The following is a 19,809-nucleotide window of genomic DNA, read 5'->3' as shown; positions in this document are numbered from 1 at the left end:
AAATAAATAAATAACAAATTTTTTTTAAATGCCCTTACCTATTCCTGAGGCTGGTGTGAAGCAGTGGATCTTATTAACAGTAGCAAAATCCAGGGATTGAAAATATCTGAAAGAAGACTGTCCTCCCTCCCAGATGAAAATTTCAATTGAGTTCTGATCTCCTACAATAACAGAATAAAAAGCAAATCTGAAGGCACAAGTTACAGAAAAAAATGACAAAATTACACAATAAAACTATAATAAAAATATTAAACTTAATTAAAGAAACAAATTTAGGACATTTCTCAGAATTCATTCAATTAAACAAAAATACAATTTAGTAGGAAACACTTTAAAAGTCTTCTTGCATTTACCACATGAAGTATATATTGATACATGCTTTAGCCATTAATCATGATCTGATATCAAAGAAAAGAATAGTAACAAATGTTTTATTTTTCAGGAATGTTGAAATTTTACCTATGAAAGTCCTACTAAGCGGAAAAAAGCATATTTGTATTCAGAGAACATTTTTAAATGGTCTTATCGAAAGTTGCTTGGCACTATTTATTACCACTGCAGATTATGCATGGCATCCCAAGTATAGCCATATAAAAAGTTACCTGTTTGTACCTTGGGTGTAAAATCTTCATAATTCTTTCTACTTTACCCACCCATCCCCAATTTTATTTTAATATCTTTAAAATAGTGGTTTAGAACACCCACAGGTTATGGACATAACACTTAAAATGTTTTTCTTTTTTCCCAAAATCCATTTGTTAGCTGACAATCAATACTTAGATCCATCAAGAAACATACTATGGATTAGCTAAAAAATTATTACAAGAGCATTTTCATATGAACATAAAATGAATGGAAGATAATTTCGATAACAACTATGTATGCATTGCAAACACTAAATTGTCTTACCTGGAAAGACAGTTTTGGCAAAAATTAAGTAAATATCATCGCCTGAAGTCAAGGCTTCAACTTGTGTTGTTCCACTGATGGGAACTTCTTGAAAGTTAATAAACTCATTTCCAGACCACCTGAGTAAAAGGGAGTTTGACCTGGCATTAGCCTGGGAAATGGCTAAGAACATAGCACCTCCTCTGGTGAATGAGGCCATGCTCAGCACACCTCGGACAGGGAGTGTCTGATGCGACACAAAGCTTCCTCCGTTCCATCTGAAGACCTGCAGGGAATGTTCAAATACAAAACACTCATGACTAGGAATTCAGCACTTGTGAGAATTTAGCCAATATCACATGTTTACTCTCCTAGACCCCTTAATTTAGTTAGGAAGATACTTTCATAAATGAGAAAATATCAAAACTGATCCTCTCTCATTGCTCTCTCCCTCTTTTTATCTGTGTGTGTATGTGTGTGTGCCTGAGTACACACACACAGAATGAAAGAGAAGTTATCTGAAAATAAATCAATTTCAAATATACATCTGGGCAGGGGTGGGTGACAGCAAGAGAAGGGGAAGCCAAAAATAGGAGAAAATTTATTTAAATATGAAAAATTCAGAGCAAGATAAGAAACTTTCTAATGCTGTATTATCATTACCCACTGCTCAAGCAATAGAATATAAAGAAAAACACCTAAACTTTTTAGTCCTGAAGGTGGCACTGCATACAAGGTTTCAGGTGAGTGTTCACGTATTTTAAACTGAAAGAAAACCCTGAATCTACCTGATTTCTTATGGCATCTGGTCAATTTCACAAAGAATTATATTTATTCAGTAAAAACTGGGAATCTTATATAAGCCAAGCATTATGCAAGAAGTTAGGGACAGAATCACTTCTTCCTTTATGGATCTTATTAACTACTAGGGAAAGGCAAACAATAAATACATCAATCATTAAATAAATGTATGACTACTAAACTGAGACAAGTACTCAACAATTAGGGAGGTATGATAGAGAATTATGAATGTCCTAATAAAATTAGAAAGAATGACATGACAAAGTTTCTAAGGCAGAAAAAGTTTGTCATAACCTGAATGAAGACCGGTGCAGCTGGAATGCAGTTGACAGCACTGGGGGAATGAAGATAATACTGGAGAGGTACGATCACGAGGTACCTTTTGTTAAGGTGCCCATATAATTTAACACAGGGATGCTTTAGAGAGTGAAAGAGACAATCTTAATCACTGTAGGACAATAGGCACAATGCAGCACTGTGCTGGGCAAATAAGAACATATGGTTATCCTATTTACAGTCCATATTAAATAATTTAGAAGTTATTCCAAACATAATTGGAAATCATTGAATAATTTTAAAATGAGGAGCAACATGAAATAATATTTTTAAAAGACTACTCCAACTACTTGAAACATGGATCTGAGGAGATCAGAGAAGTTTGGAGACCAGCTAGGAGGCTATTCTACTAGCACGGTGAGAAGTGATGGGGACCTGGATTAGGGAAGAAGAAGCAGAGATGGAAAGAAACATCTGTACTCAAAATAGTATCAGGAGATATAATCAAAAACACTTAATAACAAATTAGATGGGAATGAATAATCAGCAGAAATCAAGAAAGATATGGACTTCCCTGGTGGTGCAGGGGTTAAGAATCTGCCTGCCAATACAGGGGACACGGGTTCGATCCCTAGTCCAGGAAGATCCCACATGCCGTGGAGCAACTAAACCCGTGCTTAGTAGCCGCAACTACTGAGCCTGTGCTCTAGAGCCTGCGAGCCACAACTACTGAGCGCGCGAGCTGCAACTACTGAAGCCTGCAGGCCCATAGCCCGTGCTCCACGACAAGAGAAGCCACTGCAATGAGAAGCCCGTGCACCGCAACGAAGAGTAGCCCCGGCTCACCTCAACTAGAGAAAGCCCATGCGCAGCAACAAAGACTGGACGCAGCCAAAAATAAATAAATAAATATTTTTTAAAAAAGATATAACCCAGCACTCTATCTTGAGCAACTGCATTTATGAGGTTACTATTTCCCGAGATGAAAGCAAACACTTGAAACAAGTTTCATAGAGAAAATCTACAGTTTAGTTTGAGATATGTTAAATCTTAGATACCTAGAATATATTTAAGTGTACACGCCAACAGGCAGTTAGACACGAAATCTAGAATACACAGGAAAGGCTACTGATAAATTTGGAAGACAGCCTATAGTTGATATTTAAAGCCATAGGACTGATAAAAGTACTCAGAGTGAGTGAAGAGAAAGAAAAAAGAAATGTGAACCAAAACTGAACCTGAAAAACTTCAAGATACCTAAGTTCAGAAAAGGGAGAAGGAAGTGGCATTGGAGACTGAGAAGGAGACACAGAAAGACAGAATGAAAATCTGTGTGGTAGTTCAAAAATCAAGAGAGGAGATGGTTTAAATTTGAGGATGAGGCGACGGTCAAGTGCAGATGGGAAGCAATGCAAAATAATGACAGAAAAAAACACCCACTGTATTTGCAACCCAGGTGTCACTGGTGACCATGAAGAAGTTTGCAAAGCAAGTAGATAATTCTTTCAAGGTATCAATAGAGAGTGGAGAAAAGAAATGAAGCAGGAAGTACAGGGGGATAAGATCAGAAGAGAAATCACTTTTTAAGCTTGGAAATCCTGCATTTATGCTGAATGTAATAATCCTACAGAGAGAGAGAGATGCTAGTTACGCTGGCACTAGAGGGAATAACTGACCCTTATGAAGGCAAGAGGGGAGCCTATGTGAGGCGCCTGTGTTTTATAGAAGAAACACTTCTGCCATTGTAACAGGAGGCAGGAATAAGACTGGTTTACAAGACAGTTTCTGAATTTGGTGTTGGGAAGATGGGTAATCTCCTTTCTGGTAGCTTTCATTTCAACAAAGTCATGAGCTGAAAGTGAAGAGATGAGACGCAGGTATGGAAATCTGAGGAGTGACGAAAATTATCAAATAAACATTATTAAGACACTGTGATATAGTTTACTAGAGAAATACGGGATTTCTGGAGTGACGTTGTGTGTCCATCTGGCAATGTTAATCATGAATTTTTAGTGATACCATCTATCCAGTTGTGTGATTTTTCTCCATGTTTCCAATGCAATTAAATTCTAGTTAAATGTTCATGCTTATTATTACACTTGCTCTGGTTCTTGAAGACAATATAATATTCAAAACTCTATCATTTAAAAATTAACTATGACTAATCAATATCTATATTCTTCTTACTACTTCACCATAATCAAATTATGGTTTTCTTTTATACTAAACCTACAGACTACATCTTTGATGTGTTTCAATTATGGTATTAAAAAAATTCATTTTAAAAGAATCAAACCTGAGTTAATTCAGAATCATCACTTTGACTTGCAACAATTACATAATCTTGACTGTCTGAAGTAAAGTATCTTACTTGAGAACTTTCTGAAATAGTGATTGTTTGTACCTGCAAGGAAGACAGAACAGTAAGAATAAAAATTTAAAGGAAAATTTAACTAAGAAAAGCTCTGAATTACAGTAATAGTCTGAGTAAATATTTGAAGTTCAAAACTTGAAAAATCATTCTGATCCCTAGGTATGCATATCCAGATGTCATTTCAAGAAAGACCAAAATATCCCTGGATTAAGACACCTTGCTAAAATGTGTATCAATTTGCCAAAAACCCCTTATCACATTAACATAGAACATACACTATCTTCTATTTAGCTCAATCTCACGAATCTGATTTTTCTTTTAAATAAAGCAATCTATAAAAAAAAGTGAAGTGTTTTTTTACCAGGAATAATTTGAATCCAGATGTGAATGTATACACACTGTTAACAGAAGGTTTTTCTTCATTTCTTTCTTCATGAGTAATCACAAAGTAGGAGGAAAGACCCATATTAAAGGCCTCACAAGTTTTAGGATTTTCTATATGTAAATCCTAGGAAACAAGGAATAAGAGTAATTCACGGGGCATCCAAAATCTATATGTACATTATAGTTTGTGTACCATAAAATAAGCGATGTTTACCTCAAGTGGAACAAAAATCCCTTGCCATCGGTAAACAGTAGAAGACAATTTTCTTAACATTATACCATATACTGAATCTTCCAAAGTAAAGAAACACCAGCCAGAAGCCGATGCATCCAAAAAACTTTGAAATATAGAAAACTTAACATCCATTCCCCCTGAAAAACATAAATCGTTATTTGCTTGTGTAAAATCCTCTCCAAACTTTATCTATTCTGTTTATTGTTTAAATAGTGAAACTAGTGAGTTTGTTACTAGAAGTGAAAATGCTTCCATGGTAAGTGCATATGTATGAGAAAGACAGAGAAGAGACAAACTAGAGAACTTCAAAATAGATAGTAACTAAAAATATCAACACCCAAAAACAAGAAAAATTGTTAATACTGTGCTCTAAACCCACAAAGACTTTTCCAGGGTATATTTATAAATAAATACTGAATTTATACTTTAAAAGGAAATATGTTCAGTATGATTTTTATCAGCTTTCATAAAGATGATGAAAATATAACAGAGAAATTTAGAAATAATAAATACCTTTTATGGAAACATGTTAAATGATAGGTTTTTAAAACTTACACTATTAATTTGAAACTATCCCCATCCAATGATTTCTAACTTTACATGTTGTATATTTTAAGAATGTCAAAGCAGATTCACCTACTACAAGTAGCTATCAAGTTTTAATCAGCCTGCTATAACAGGTACATGTCCTAAAATTCCGTGCTACAATTAAACAAAGACAGAAACAAAAAATTCCTGCCTAATGAAGAATACCTTTAAAACACCTTGTGTGTTCTATTATCATGACAGTTTCCCATAGAAAGTTAGTTCTTCTTAAACTTTAGTTAATGGTGTGAACATGATACACCAAGAACAAATGTCAAAGTTGAAACCTAGGCTCCTTGTAAATTATTGATCATTTTTAGATTACCAGTTGATGAAGTCATAATGTCAGTGCCTTTTATGTACTATCCATTGGTGATATCCTTTCCTAGAAATCCAATATTTTAGATTCCTGCTTTGCCACCTTTTAAAGGCACACTACAGCTTTTGCATTAAGAGTCTGAATGTTTTGCACTGAAGTCGACCACATGGTCAAATCCTCCCCTACCGTAATTCCGGAAGATGGTGAATGAAGAATAAACAATGCCTGCTGACATTTAGAACTTCCAACACATACTCCCACAAGCACTTCCACAAAACACATGCAGAGCCCAAACTATAATGAGATAACTCTGAATTAGAAACCATAATCTTTCTTTTTTGGATCCCATCTCTTCCTGGCTTCCAGGCCACTGTCCCACTATTAATTATCCCTTCTCTTCTAAATATTCAGTCCTTCTCTACTTACCAGGCCTTTTCCATCAGCATTTACACATGCTTAGTCTCTTCAAACTAAACAAATAAACAAAAACCCTGACTCCTACACCCCATCACTACTCTTACTAGATCCTACCCGTCTCAGCCAAACTTCTTGAACTAGTTGTACATATTTGAGGCCTGCATTCTCTCACTTCCATTCAAAATGTTATTCGGTCCACATCCCTCTATACAAATAGCCCTTGTGATTTTATGTCTTCTATATTGCTAATGACAATGTGTATTTTTTCAGTTCTCATCTTACTGGACTTCTCACCAGCAATTGACACAATTTACCACTCCTTTCTTTTTAAAATGTTCTTTCACTGCTGCCTGCAATCCTGCATTCCCCTGGGTTTCTCACCAGGTCTCTGAAGTCCCCTTCTCCTCTCCCTAGTCATTCAATTTGACTCAGTCTGTCTGAGTCCTCTTCCCTTCTCTATCTTCATCCTTGCTTTCCAGGTTTTTACCTCAACTTCCATGACTTTAAAAACAATATGCATGCTAAAGGTCCCCAAATTTCTCTCTCCAGCAGAGATCTTCTTTTGAGTCTAGAGAAATGTCTTCTAAAAAGTTAACTCAAATTCAAATATTTTACTCCCCTCACCAAAGTAACACCTTGTTTTCATTAGGCACTCCCCTTCTTACTGAACGGCCTGAATCTCCATCCAACTGCACAAACTAGAAACGTTAAGAGTCATCTCAGGTACCTTCTTCACATCTAGTCCATCACCCAGTCCAAGCTACCATCAACTGTTGCCCTTTTGTTTGTCTCCCTTCATCCTCTAATTTCTCCTGTGCCAATCCATTCTTCACCTGGCACCAAGAATGATACCTTCAAAGTGCAAATGTGATCAGACCACCCCACATCTATACATGGGAACCCTCCCTCATGCCTAGACCACTGAGACTTTCCATAACCCTAAGATAAAGACTAATGTATGTGATATATTCTTCAAGTTCTTGAATGATCTAGTCTTATCTAGCTCTCCAAACTCAGCACTCCCCCTTATTTCTAAACCCAGTGCCCACTCTTCAGTTCTTCACTTATACGCTCTAGACTTCTGCCTTGATAGCTTCCCGCTTTCTCTTCTATGTTCCTCCAACTCAAGTCTTTGCATAATCCCTACTCAACATTAAGTCTTAGTTCAAACACTGATTCCCCTCGGAAGCATTCCCTTATGTTCTCACAACATTTAGAACTTCACCTTTAAAACATTTATTATAGTTCAAACTACACATTGATTTTTACTTATTTGATTTATTTCTGTCTCCCCTTAAATTCTAAGTTCCATGAGTTCAGTACCATGCCTGTCACAGGATAGGCACTCAATAAATATCTGTGAATGCAGTAAAAGAATTAGATATCTGTTCTCCATTTTCAACAGATCTGTAAGATACAATTCATGGGGGAAAATGTAAATCTTATACATGCAATCTTTCTTGGTTATAGAATTTTGTTTTTATAAGAAACTAAACGTACTCATGCCAAAGGCTGTTTCAGAAACTGTCTCCCACTCCACACTCACAGCTAAATCAATGCCATTAGTACGTGACACATTTAAATATACAGTCCTGTTGGCTTCTTCAGTGTCTACAGAGGTGGCTCTAAAAGAAACAAACAGTTACAGAAAGCAGAAAAAGCATGTAATTTCTACATGTTAGATACCTATATCACATTGCTAGTATATATTTAATACACTTTTAAATTTACGCAAGGTGAGATCCATCCACGAATTTTATACAGGAGGAAGACTAGACTCTAGAGCTCAAAAATATTCACTTATGAAGACATTTAAAAAGCACTATTATCTGATACTATGATAGTAAGAAAATACTGAGAGTCAGTAACTTCAGTAACTTCACACTACACATTCTAAAATAAATAAAGCTTTGTCATTCTTGAGTTTCTTCTCACATAAACTAAAAACATTTTACAGAGAAAAAATGAATCAGGAAATTCTTGACATATTAATAAAACTAGATCTATTAGAATATTTCTAAGATATAAAAAAAACAAATATTTGTCAGTTTCCAGAGGGAATTTTTAAACTACAATCATGTTAATATATGTTTGAAGAGTCATTCATTTGGTTTGAGCAGCTAAATATAAGTTAAAACTATTTCTTGCTTTTTATTATTACTGAAAACACAAAATAGTGCTTTTACCTGGAAGTGTGGATTCTGAGAAAATAAGAATTCTAATGACACCACTGTACAGCACATGATTAGGTTTTTGATGTTCCCTGTTATGAGGGGGCATATGGCCTCTCTCGATCTATCCACTAGAGCTCATTTTAAAAGTCCCCATTACGAGAGTCAGAGATCAATTTTCTTCTGCATTTTCTTTAGTTCAAAAGTTATTTCCTACTTAGCTTCAGAAGTGACAATTTCCTTACGAATAAATTATACCTATTTGCAACTGCAGAGATACTGAATAGCCCCAAAGGGGCCTGGTTTTGCAAAACTGTTATTAGGGTTTGAACACGGGCCCCTAGTCTAGCACCACCAGTCGGATTAAACAAGGTACAGACAAAATGCTCATCCATCTCTGGTTCCGTGTCCAATACGGCTGATATGTGTAGGGCCTGAAAACACAATCAAAAGATAAAGTTACTAGAATTCAGCAACACACATACAGAGTAATTTGCTAAACATTTATGACAACAAAACAGTATTTTTGGAAAACAGTACCTCTTTTTTATTTTAATACTGATCCTCATAAAGTAATAGTTACAACTGTTTCAAGTTACAACTTTCAAGATTATCAACACTGTGACACAGTCCAACTGAAATGTCTAAAAATAAAATTTATGGCATTTGAAAACATCACTGAGATTAAAAAATTAAATTTAGATATTCATTTTTGCTACTTCTTTATCCTGCCCTGGCTATGTAACTGCATTAAGCCTCTTTCTAGCCTAGAATTCACTCTTAAAAAGCAGTTATAGCCACGGCAGGCACAAATCAGAAACAACCCACATGTTTATCAACAGAAGAATGGATAAACAAAGAGTGGTCTATTCAATGAAATGCTACTGAGCAATAAAAAAAGAACCAACTACTCATGTGTGCAACCAAAAATGACGTTGACCAAAAGAAGTCAGACACAAAAAGAATACATACTGTATGGTTCTATTTATAAGAAGTTCAAGAATTAGCAAATGAGTCTTCAGTGACAGAAACCAGAAAGCACTTTCCTCTGGGGAGGGTAAGGGACAAGAAGGAAACTTCTGTGTGATGGTTTGTTTAATGATTTTTTTTAATTAATTAATTTATTTATTTATTTATTGGCTGTGTTGGGTCTTCGTTTCTGTGCGAGGGCTTTCTCTAGTTGCGGCAAGCGGGGGCCACTCTTCATCACAGTGCGCGGGCCTCTCACTGTCGCGGCCTCTCGTTGCGGAGCACAGGCTCCAGACGCGCAGGCTCAGTAGTCGTGGCTCACGGGCCTAGCTGCTCTGCGGCATGTGGGATCCTCCCAGAGCAGGGCTCGAACCCGTGTCCCCTGCACTGGCAGGCAGATTCTCAACCACTGCACCACCAGGGATGCCCTGTTTAATGATTAATATACTAATCCAAGTGGTTGTTACACTGGTGTATACATATTTTTAAAGTCACTGAGCCATACGCTTAAGATTTTTATATTTTACTGTTTATACCTCAGAATAAAAACATGTGGAGAAAAAGATAATTATGTGGGTGAGAGAAAAATAGATTTAATCCAAATTGCTCTAAAATTTAATTTGCCTAATGAACAGAAAGGTCTCTAAACACACTGTGAAAAAGAGTCTTTTAAGAAAAAAACACAATAGAAATATAATAAATTTAAAATATACAAAAAATTAAATGAAATAAAATTTAAAACTTTTAAAAATAGGCATGTGAATGTAAAAAAATAGAAAATTCATAAAATACTTCAAATTTGAATTCTTTTCGACTATATCAAGATGTAAGTGTCCTTTAATAAATCAATTAAACGTTCTAAATTTCCAGAAACATGAAAAAATTAGACATGCAAATGAATATGAATTCAAAAATGTACTGAAGTTTATACAAACTGATCATAAATAAAATTAATAATTAGGTGGACTGTTTTTAGATGAAATAGTGTAAAGTATATTATTTTAGAATTATTATACTTTATATAGCTGGCTTAAAAAATATCTTAAGCTAATACAATTAGTTACTTTAAACTTAAACTGTGTCTTAAAAATAAAATTTAGTAGCAGGAACAGAAAATTACTAATATACAGAAATAGAAGTTTCAGAAGGTAAACTTCTGCAAGTATAGTTCACATTTATGATTAATCCCAAATCCAGCATTTTCCCCCCAATAAGCTATTCCTGTTTACATAGGATACTTGCTTCTCAAATAAGCAGTCTGAAGGAAGCAGTTGTATTTTGTCTAATGAAAATGTGGCAAAAGAATGACTGGCTATGGCTTAATGACTGCAATGAATGGCTTGGAGTTTCTTTTAGTTTGTGATTTATAGACAATATAAAGTGAAGTATGCCATTTAAATATACTTAACATTTAAAGCAGCAACATTCATATTTTCTTTATTATTTGCACATTCCACTACTCTATTAATGGAACAAATTTCTCCGGTTGCACTCTATGTAGACAATACAGCACTAGAGCACTTTCACGTGGTAATCTAATCACGTCTTTACCTAACACCTAAGCTGGATTTTTTTTTTCTTTCTAGGATCTAGGGTGTTCCTCCAAGAGAAAATTATTTTGTAACTATTAATCATTCATTCTCAGTAAAAGTTCATCCTGTACCTTGAAACGAACACCTTCTTCTAAAACAATATAGCCTTTGGAAGGAGTCAGATCTTTCGACTCCACTGAAGAATTCACTTCTGTCACAATGAACTGAACTGTCACAGTTCCAAACAGTCCCTGTGCAGGTTCCCGAACAATGTACAACACTGCCACACTCTCCTGGATGTAGAGAGCTGTCGGTTCTCGTAGGAAAAAGTGCTCACTGTTGTTAAATGCTAGAACTCCAGGGCCATCATCATTAGCAAGGACAGTGATTAAGGCTGTCAAATAAAAGTATTAAAACAATAAATGAAAATAGAATGGGTTGTAAGTGAGAAGCATGTGCATGTTTCATTGTAAACCAGGCCAACTCTTTTCTAGATCATCTTAAAAACAAGAGAAATTTTAAAAGCATCTAATGAAATTCCACATTCACTCGATATAAATAAAAACACTTAGTAATCTCGAAATAAAAGACAGCTTCCTCAACTTGATGAAGTGATATGTCTCAGAAGCCAATAGAAAGTATTATACTTAATGTTGAAACATTAGAAGGGTTGCCACTAAAAACAGAACAAGACAATGACGCCTGTCATCACTGCTACTATTCAGCATCGTCCTGGAGCTAACAGCCAAGTAACAGGTATAAAAGCAATGGAAAGGAAGAGCCAGCACTGTCACTATTTTCTAGACATCATGATTGTCTTCTTAGAAAAGGCGAGAGAAAAGAATTATTAGAACTATTATAAGAGTTTAAAATATAAGGTGAGTAACCTTCAGAAATCAAGAGCTTTCTATTTTCTACCACCACTACTAATAATGTTAATAATAATAGCCGAAACAACAACTAATAATACTACTGAGAACTTACAAATTGCTTAACCTATATTATTAACTCATTTAATTCTCACAATAACCCTGTGGGGTTCATTATATTATCATTCTCATTTTAAGAACTGATGATTGAAGCACAGACAGGCAATCTGTGGAAGTTCACAAGTTAGTATGTGGCAGTACTGGTACTCAAAGCTAGGAAGTCTGCTTTGGAGCATGCATTCAAAAAGATTATTGTAATACCTCTATATATCAGGTATAACCATTTAAAAATATAATAAAAATGGACCTCGTTCATAATAGCAACAATACCTAGCAATCAAAGTAAAAAAGTAAGACCTACATGAAAAAAATTGTAAAATGCTAATGTGTGACTGCGGCAGATGGTGTCAGTGCATCACCCATAGCCCGTGGCTCACTCAGGAGTGAAGGGGTGAAAAGGAGCTGTGTATAAGAAATCATCAATTACCTATTATATTTTCCCCCAGCTCCAGTCCAGGAGAAGGATTTGTTAAAATCAGCTGAAATGCTTCATCTCCTTCTGGAATGTCATCATCAAGAATCATGATGTCAACATGTTTATACCTTTCTCCATTAGCAAAATGAAGAATCTGGTCAAAAAAGTAAAAGTAGCAGTATTATATTTAAATACACTCTGAGTTTTTTTTAAATGTTTGGAAATAAATACAATATACTTTTGAATGTGAACTAACCTATTTACAGGACTTTTTCCCTTACTTTTTCATGATCTCTTTTTATTTAAACTGACAATATTAAGTTTAAAAAGTAGAAGTTGTGGAGGAAGAAAGGAAACATTTGACTAAGCAGTAAAAGGCAAGAAGAGACAAGATAAAAAACATTCTTAAACACTAAAGGTGTTTTGGTAAAGTAAAACAAAGAAACAGAAGAGTTAACATTTTCAAGAAGCGTTAAGAAACACTCTGGGAAGGTCATCTAATGATATAAATTGTTTAACACAATAATGTGTGTTCTCCAGTATCAAATACTGCAATAAGATAGTAAATTAATAAGAAGTGGGTATCAAATATTACAATAAAATAATGAATGAAGTAAAATACAGAAGAATCTTTAAAAGAGTACTGAAAGTTTAATTTATACAATTTACCAAAACAGTGAAGAGAGCTATTCCATCATGTGGAAATCTTCTGCCCTAATTTACTATGGAATATACAGTAGTTTATTATTTCAAGATTAACTTATTTACAGGGCCTAAATCACTATAATTCTCAATGAGTTCACCATTGGGGTAAAGACGTAATCCAGCCCCAGCTGTGCTTCCAAATTCTGGGCATACACAAACAAGGAAACGTGGCCAAGAGTCCCCCTGCTCCTCTGGGCTACCAATGTTAAACTTCTTTGGGTTTCGTTTACTTCAAATCTATAATAAAGAGAATACATTCATTTTTCCTTATAAGCTTTTATTCAGTAGATAGTAGAGAATCTGAAACTCAGAAAAGGGCTCTTACGCAGCCTTCGGTTTACCTGCTCTGTTGCCACTCAATTATGCCTCGAGCACCATCATTGGCATCAATAATAATTTGTGCAGTCAAGCCCTCTGAATCTGAAAAAGCAGAGAAACATATCTTTAAATAAATATATGTAGTTAAAAAGAGAACTATTTGATATAGAATTTAAAGACCTTTGGTATTATATAATTCCTAATATAGAGGTATTGCCAACATTACTCAAAAGATGTTTAAGAAAATAAGACATAAATGCTTATAATATATGAATGAGGAAACTTTTGCTAACAAGAACCACTGACTTACAGAAATCTAATCAACTGAGAACAGTATAAAATAAGCAACTGAAGTTACAGTTAATTTCTATTATTTTAATCCATTTCAAGAGGAAAGGAAAATGGGGAGAGTTGCAAGGAGTAGAAAGAGGAGGGGAAAAATGGGAAGAGAAAGGCAGGACGTGCTGCAGAGAAAAATACAGGTGTGAAAAAGAAACAGAGAGATACAGGGATACAAACAGAAGTTGAGAAGGTAGGAAAGATGGGGGAAGGTTAGATGGAATAAAGACTAAGCTTAGAGTAAATTTCTCTTATCCCTTTTTATTCTGTATTCTGTCCACCAAGCTCAGTATGTTACCAATATCCATTATTCAGTCTTGAAATAGTAACTAACCCTGTTACTGTTTTGTTCTGTTCTTTAATATGTTCATCCTTTATCTTTTAAATTTCAGAAGGTCTACCTTACTCTCGGATACGTATGACAGCTGTCGGGGTGAAGAATGGGTAAGGAGAGTGGAATTCTCTCTGAGTGAAGGGATCAACAATGTTGAAGAAAGAATATAAAATCAGGATTTGTGCCCATCAAGCTAGAAGCTACAGAGCACAAGCCCAACCTCACCAGTTCCTAGCTGTGTGACTTCGGTATGGTACTTAGCTCAGCTCCCCCATCTATAAAATGGGCAAACATAAGGAATAATGGTACTAACATACAAAGCACTTGAAACAGAAGCATTAGAAAGCACTTATCAAAAGTTAAACTATTGGGCTTCCCTGGTGGCACAGTGGTTGAGAATCTGCCTGCCAATGCAGGGGACACGGGTTCGAGCCCTGGTCTGGGAAGATCCCACATGCCGCGGAGCAACTAGGCCCATGAGCCACAGTTACTGAGACTGCGCGTCTGGAGCCTGTGCTCCGCAACAAGAGAGGCCGCGATAATGAGAGGCCCGCGCACCGCGATGAAGAGTGGCCCCCGCTTGCCACAAATAGAGGAAGCCCTCGCACAGAAACGAAGATCCAACACAGCCATAAATAAATAAATAAATAAATAAAAATTTAAAAAACAAAAAAGTTAAACTATTCAAATTACCTCTGAGTATAAGGAAATATGATGTACTCTGTCAGTTTTCTTAGTGTAAACAATAATTAACTTGTAATAATTGCTTAATGTAAACAGCCTAGTTGTTGGAACAGTATATTTCTTTTGCATAAAAATGGAAGTTTTCCAAGTAATAATATAATAATATGTTAAAAACTGATTATTCCCTTTTGCTATTTTCAAAGTTGTCATACTGAGCCTCAGAAGTGAGTGAGGAACTCCCAGTCTTCACGCCCCTGCTCTGGGCCCCTTTAACTCAGACTAATTTTCCCTCTGCCCAGAGCACCTTCTAACCCAGGGGTCCCCAACCCCAGGCCACAGACTAGTAGCAGTCCATGGCCTGTTAGGAACCAGGCCACACAGCAGGAGGTGAGCGGCAGGCAAGTAAGCGAGTGAAGCTTCATCTGTATTTACAGCTGCGCCCCATCACTCGCATTACCGCCTGAGCTCCGCCTCCTGTCAGATCAGCAGTGGCATTAGATTCTCATAGGAGCACAAGCCCTACTATAAACTGCGCATGCGAGGGATATAGGTTGCACGCTCCTTGTGAGAATCTAATGCCTGATGATCCGAGGTGGAGCTGAGGCAGTGATGTTAGCGCCGGGGAGCGCCTGCAAATACAGATTATCATTAGCAGAGAGGTCTGACTGCACAGAGACCATAATAAATCAATTGCTTGCAGACTCATATCAAAACCCTATCAGTTAAAGAAGATGTGGCACATATATACAATGGAATATTACTCAGCCATAAAAAGAAACAAAACTGAGTTATTTGTAGTGAGGTGGATGGACCTAGAGACTGTCATACAGAGTGAAGTAAGTCAGAAAGAGAAAAACAAATACTGTATTCTAACATATATATATGGAATCTAAAAAAAAAAAAAAAGTGGTTCTGAAGAACCTTGGGGCAGGACAGAAATAAAGACTCAGATGTAGAGAATGGACTTGACACAGGGAGGGGGAAGGGTAAGCTGGGACGAAGTGAGAGAGTGGCATGGACATATATACACTACCAAATGTAAAATAGCTAGCTAGTGGGAAGCAGCCTCATACATAGGGAGATCAGCTAGGTGCTTTGTGACCACCTAGAGGGGTGGGATAGGGAGGATGGGAGGGAGACACAAGAGGGAGGAGATATGGGGATATATGTATATGTATATGTATAGCTGATTCACTGTGCTATAAAGCAGAAACTAACACACCATTGTAAAGCAATTATACTCCAATAAATATGTAAAAAAAAAAAAAAACCCTATCAGTGAGTGGCAAGTGAAACAAGCTCAGAGCTTCCACTGATTCTGCATTATGGTGAGTTGTATAATTATTTCATTATATATTACAATGTAATAATAATAGAAATAAAGTGCACAATAAATGTAATATGCTTGAATCATCCCCAAACCATCCCCACCCCCACCCTGGTCCTTGGAAAAATTATCTTCCACAAAACCAGTCCCTGTTGCCAAAAAGGTTGGGGACCACTGTTCTAACCAAGGGATGGGGAACAGGCTATCTCATGGCAACTCACCACCAACCCCCACGAGGCCGTCACACCTAAAACTTTCATTCAAAATTTCCAATATCAAATGTCCAAATCGTAAGCAAGAGTTTGTGTTTTAATAACAGGAATATATCTTTTTAAAGTAATCTACATAAAGTTGCACTAAGGTTCAAGTTTTACCTTTCAGTCTGTAATGAATTAACTGAGTCTTTTCTAAAGCATGAAAAGAAAGAGATAAAAAGTCAAAAAAGAAGCAGAGAACACAGCAAACACTCTACTTAATCTAAGAGAAAATAAAAACATCTGATAGTTTGGAGATCTAATGAAAATAGCAAATTAAATTTTAAGAGGAAAATGCCTTCGTAAGAACTAATTCTATTTTGAAGATTACAAATTTGGTTATAAAATAATTGTAATGTTTAAAAAGCATCACACAATTTTTAAATGTCTTTATGCTGTCCAATGTACAAAGCTACAATATATGATGGTCTTTAAATTTAAATAAATCTAAAAGCTCACATATTTACACATATAGCTGAGATTAGCAAACTTCACAATGATCACTTCTGATTAAAAAATGAAGAAACTTTACTTCGTTTGCAGTGAGTAAACAGAAACAAACAAAAAAGCCCATCATACCTAGTCTAGGAGGAAATGAAGTTAAAGGAGCCATGATAAGTTCCACATAAGTTAAATTCACGAGGAAATATTCTTCTAGTTCTGGTACATCATCCTGCAAAAATTACACCCATTAAATTATCTATAATTATGCTCTCAAATTAATTACCTTGCAAGCTGTTTTTAAAAATTATTTTAAATATAAATATATATATATAAATAGTATACAGGAAATATAAAATGCAAACATAGAGTAGAAAAGATTTAAATCAGAAAAAATAAACATGTCTTGGCAATGATTTTTTTGGATTTAACACTAAAAGCAAAAGCAATAAAAGCAAAAATAAACAAGTGGGACTATATCAAACTGAAAAGCTTCTGCACAGCAAAAGAAAACATCAACAAAAGAAAAGGCGACCTATGGAATGGGAGAAAATATTTGCAAATCATACATATCCAAAATATATCTTAAAAGTTATACAACTCAATAGCAAAACAACAAATAATCTGATTTAAAATGAAGAGGGACAGAACAGAAATTTTTCCAAGTAGGAAATACAAACAGCCAACCTGTACATTAAAAGGTGCTCAACATCACTAATCATCATAGAAATGCAAGTCAAAACCACAATGAGACATCGCCTTACACTTCTTAGAATGGCTATTATCAAAAACCCAGCTCCTCGAGAAATGGAAATAAAAACAAAAATAAACAAATGGGACCTAATGAAACTTAAAAGCTTTTGCACAGCAAAGGAAACCATGAACAAGACGAAAAGACAACCCTCAGAATAGGAGAAAATATTTGCAAAGCAACTGACAAAGGATTAATCTCCAAAATTTACAAGCAGCTCATGCAGCTCAATAACAAAAAAACAAACAACCCAATCCAAAAATGGGCAGAAGACCTAAATAGACATTTCTCCAAAGAAGATATACAGATTGCCAACAAACACATGAAAGAATGCTCAACATCATTAATCATTAGAGAAATGCAAATCAAAACTACAATGAGATATCATCTCACACTGGTCAGAATGGCCATCATCAAAAAATCTAGAAACAATAAATGCTGGAGAGGGTGTGGAGGAAAGGGAACACTCTTGCACTGTTGGTGGGAATGTAAATTGATACAGCCACTATGGAGAACAGTATGGAGGTTCCTTAAAAAACTACAAATAGAACTACCATACGACCCAGCAATCCCACTACTGGGCATATACCCTGAGAAAACCATAATTCAAAAAGAGACATGTACCAAAATGTTCATTGCACCTCTATTTACAATAGCCAGGACATGGAAGCAACCTAAGTGCCCATCATCAGATGAATGGATAAAGAAGATGTGGCACATATATACAATGGAATATTACTCAGCCATAAAAAGAAACGAAATGGAGTTATTTGTAGTGAGGTGGATGGAGTTAGAGTCTGTCATACAGAGTGAAGTAAGTCAGAAAATCGAAAACAAATACAGTATGCTAACACATATATATGGAATCTAAGGGAAAAAAAAAAAAAGGTCATGAAGAACCTAGTGGCAAGATGGGAATAAAGACACAGACCTACTAGAGAATGGACTTGAGGATGTGGGGAGGGGGAAGGGTAAGATGTGACAAAGTGAGAGAGTGGCATGGACATATATACACTATCAAACATAAGGTGGATAGCTGGTGGGAAGCAACCGCATAACACAGGGAGATCAGCTCGGTGCTTTGTGACCACCTGGAGGGGTGGGATAGGGAGGGTGGGAGGGAGGGGAAAATAAATAAATAAATAAATAAATAATAATTAAAAAAAAGACAAGAGGTAAGTGTTGGTGAGAATGTGGAAAAAGAGGAACCCTTCACACTGTTGGTGGGAATGTAAATTGGGACAGCCACTGTGCAAAACAATATGAAGGTTCCTCAGAAACTTAAAAATAGAACTACCAGCAATCCCACACCTGGGTATTTATCCAAGGGAAATGAAAACAGAATAGTGAAGCGGTATCGGCACTCCCATGTTCACTGCAGCATTATTCATGGCAGCAAAGTTATGGAAACAACCCAAGTGTCCGTCAACAGATGAATGGATAAGATGTGGTATATATATAAAACGGAATATTATTCAGCCACAAGAAAGAAGGAAATCCTTCCATTTTTGACAACATGGATGGACCCTGAGGGCATCATGCTAAGGGAAATAAGCCAGACAGAGGAAGACATACTGCATGGTATAACTTACATGTGGAATCTAAAAAAAAAGTCATACGCGTAAAAACAGAGCGTAGAAAACTGGTTGCCAGTGGCTGGGCTGGGGTTGCAGGGGGAATAGGGAGGGATTGGTAAAAGAGTACAAAACTCAGCTATAAGATGAATAAGGTCTGAGGATCTAAGGTAAAACATGGTGAATATAGTTGACAACACTGTACTGTATAATTGAAATTTGCTGGGACAACAGAACTTAAATGTTCTCACACACAAAAAAAGATAAATACATGAGGTGATGGATGTGTTAATTAACCAGATGTGGGGAATTCTTTCACAATGTAAACATATATCAAAGCAACAGAATATACACTTTAAATATCTTATAATTTTATATATTTTTTAGATTCTACATAAGTTTACCATACAGTACTGGTTAATTGTACTTCAATAAAGCTGACATTTTTAAAGAAACATAAAATTATTAAACTTACACCTGGTTATATAAGTTATTAGGTTGAACCACATGAAACTGCTAATATTATATCATTTTTTACCTGGACTAATATAATATGTAAACCAATTATATAAATATACAAACTTAGTATACCTTAAATATAATAAGAGCTAAATATTTTAAATTACCTTAATATTCAATGATTAGAATGAGGAATAGAATAATACTATGGAAAAACTATAGGCTTTGCAGTCAAAGAGATCTAGTACCAAACTTCCATAATTTTAGG

The 19,809-nt window shown here is 35.6% G+C and overlaps 1 protein-coding gene across 1 annotated transcript in view; it reads right to left on the bottom strand.

The window, feature by feature from the left end:
* ADGRV1 (adhesion G protein-coupled receptor V1) overlaps positions 1 to 19,809 on the bottom strand; it is a 540,475-nt gene that overhangs the window by 405,096 nt on the left and 115,570 nt on the right. Inside the window, exons 40-51 of the mRNA XM_057540356.1 lie at positions 16,896 to 16,989; positions 13,402 to 13,480; positions 13,159 to 13,297; positions 12,368 to 12,509; positions 11,083 to 11,345; positions 8,709 to 8,884; positions 7,780 to 7,904; positions 4,938 to 5,095; positions 4,701 to 4,847; positions 4,262 to 4,369; positions 910 to 1,174; positions 39 to 161 (exon numbers count right to left, since the gene is read on the bottom strand). Coding sequence (XP_057396339.1) covers positions 39 to 161; positions 910 to 1,174; positions 4,262 to 4,369; positions 4,701 to 4,847; positions 4,938 to 5,095; positions 7,780 to 7,904; positions 8,709 to 8,884; positions 11,083 to 11,345; positions 12,368 to 12,509; positions 13,159 to 13,297; positions 13,402 to 13,480; positions 16,896 to 16,989 — 1,819 coding nt within the window. The remainder of the gene's footprint in view (positions 1 to 38; positions 162 to 909; positions 1,175 to 4,261; positions 4,370 to 4,700; positions 4,848 to 4,937; positions 5,096 to 7,779; positions 7,905 to 8,708; positions 8,885 to 11,082; positions 11,346 to 12,367; positions 12,510 to 13,158; positions 13,298 to 13,401; positions 13,481 to 16,895; positions 16,990 to 19,809) is intronic.

Source organism: Balaenoptera acutorostrata, chromosome 2 (assembly GCF_949987535.1).
Source record: "Balaenoptera acutorostrata chromosome 2, mBalAcu1.1, whole genome shotgun sequence".
NCBI classification, from domain to species: Eukaryota; Metazoa; Chordata; class Mammalia; order Artiodactyla; family Balaenopteridae; genus Balaenoptera; species Balaenoptera acutorostrata.
The sequence above is the reverse complement of the archived record's forward strand: the minus strand, read 5'-3'. Positions and strand labels throughout refer to the sequence as shown.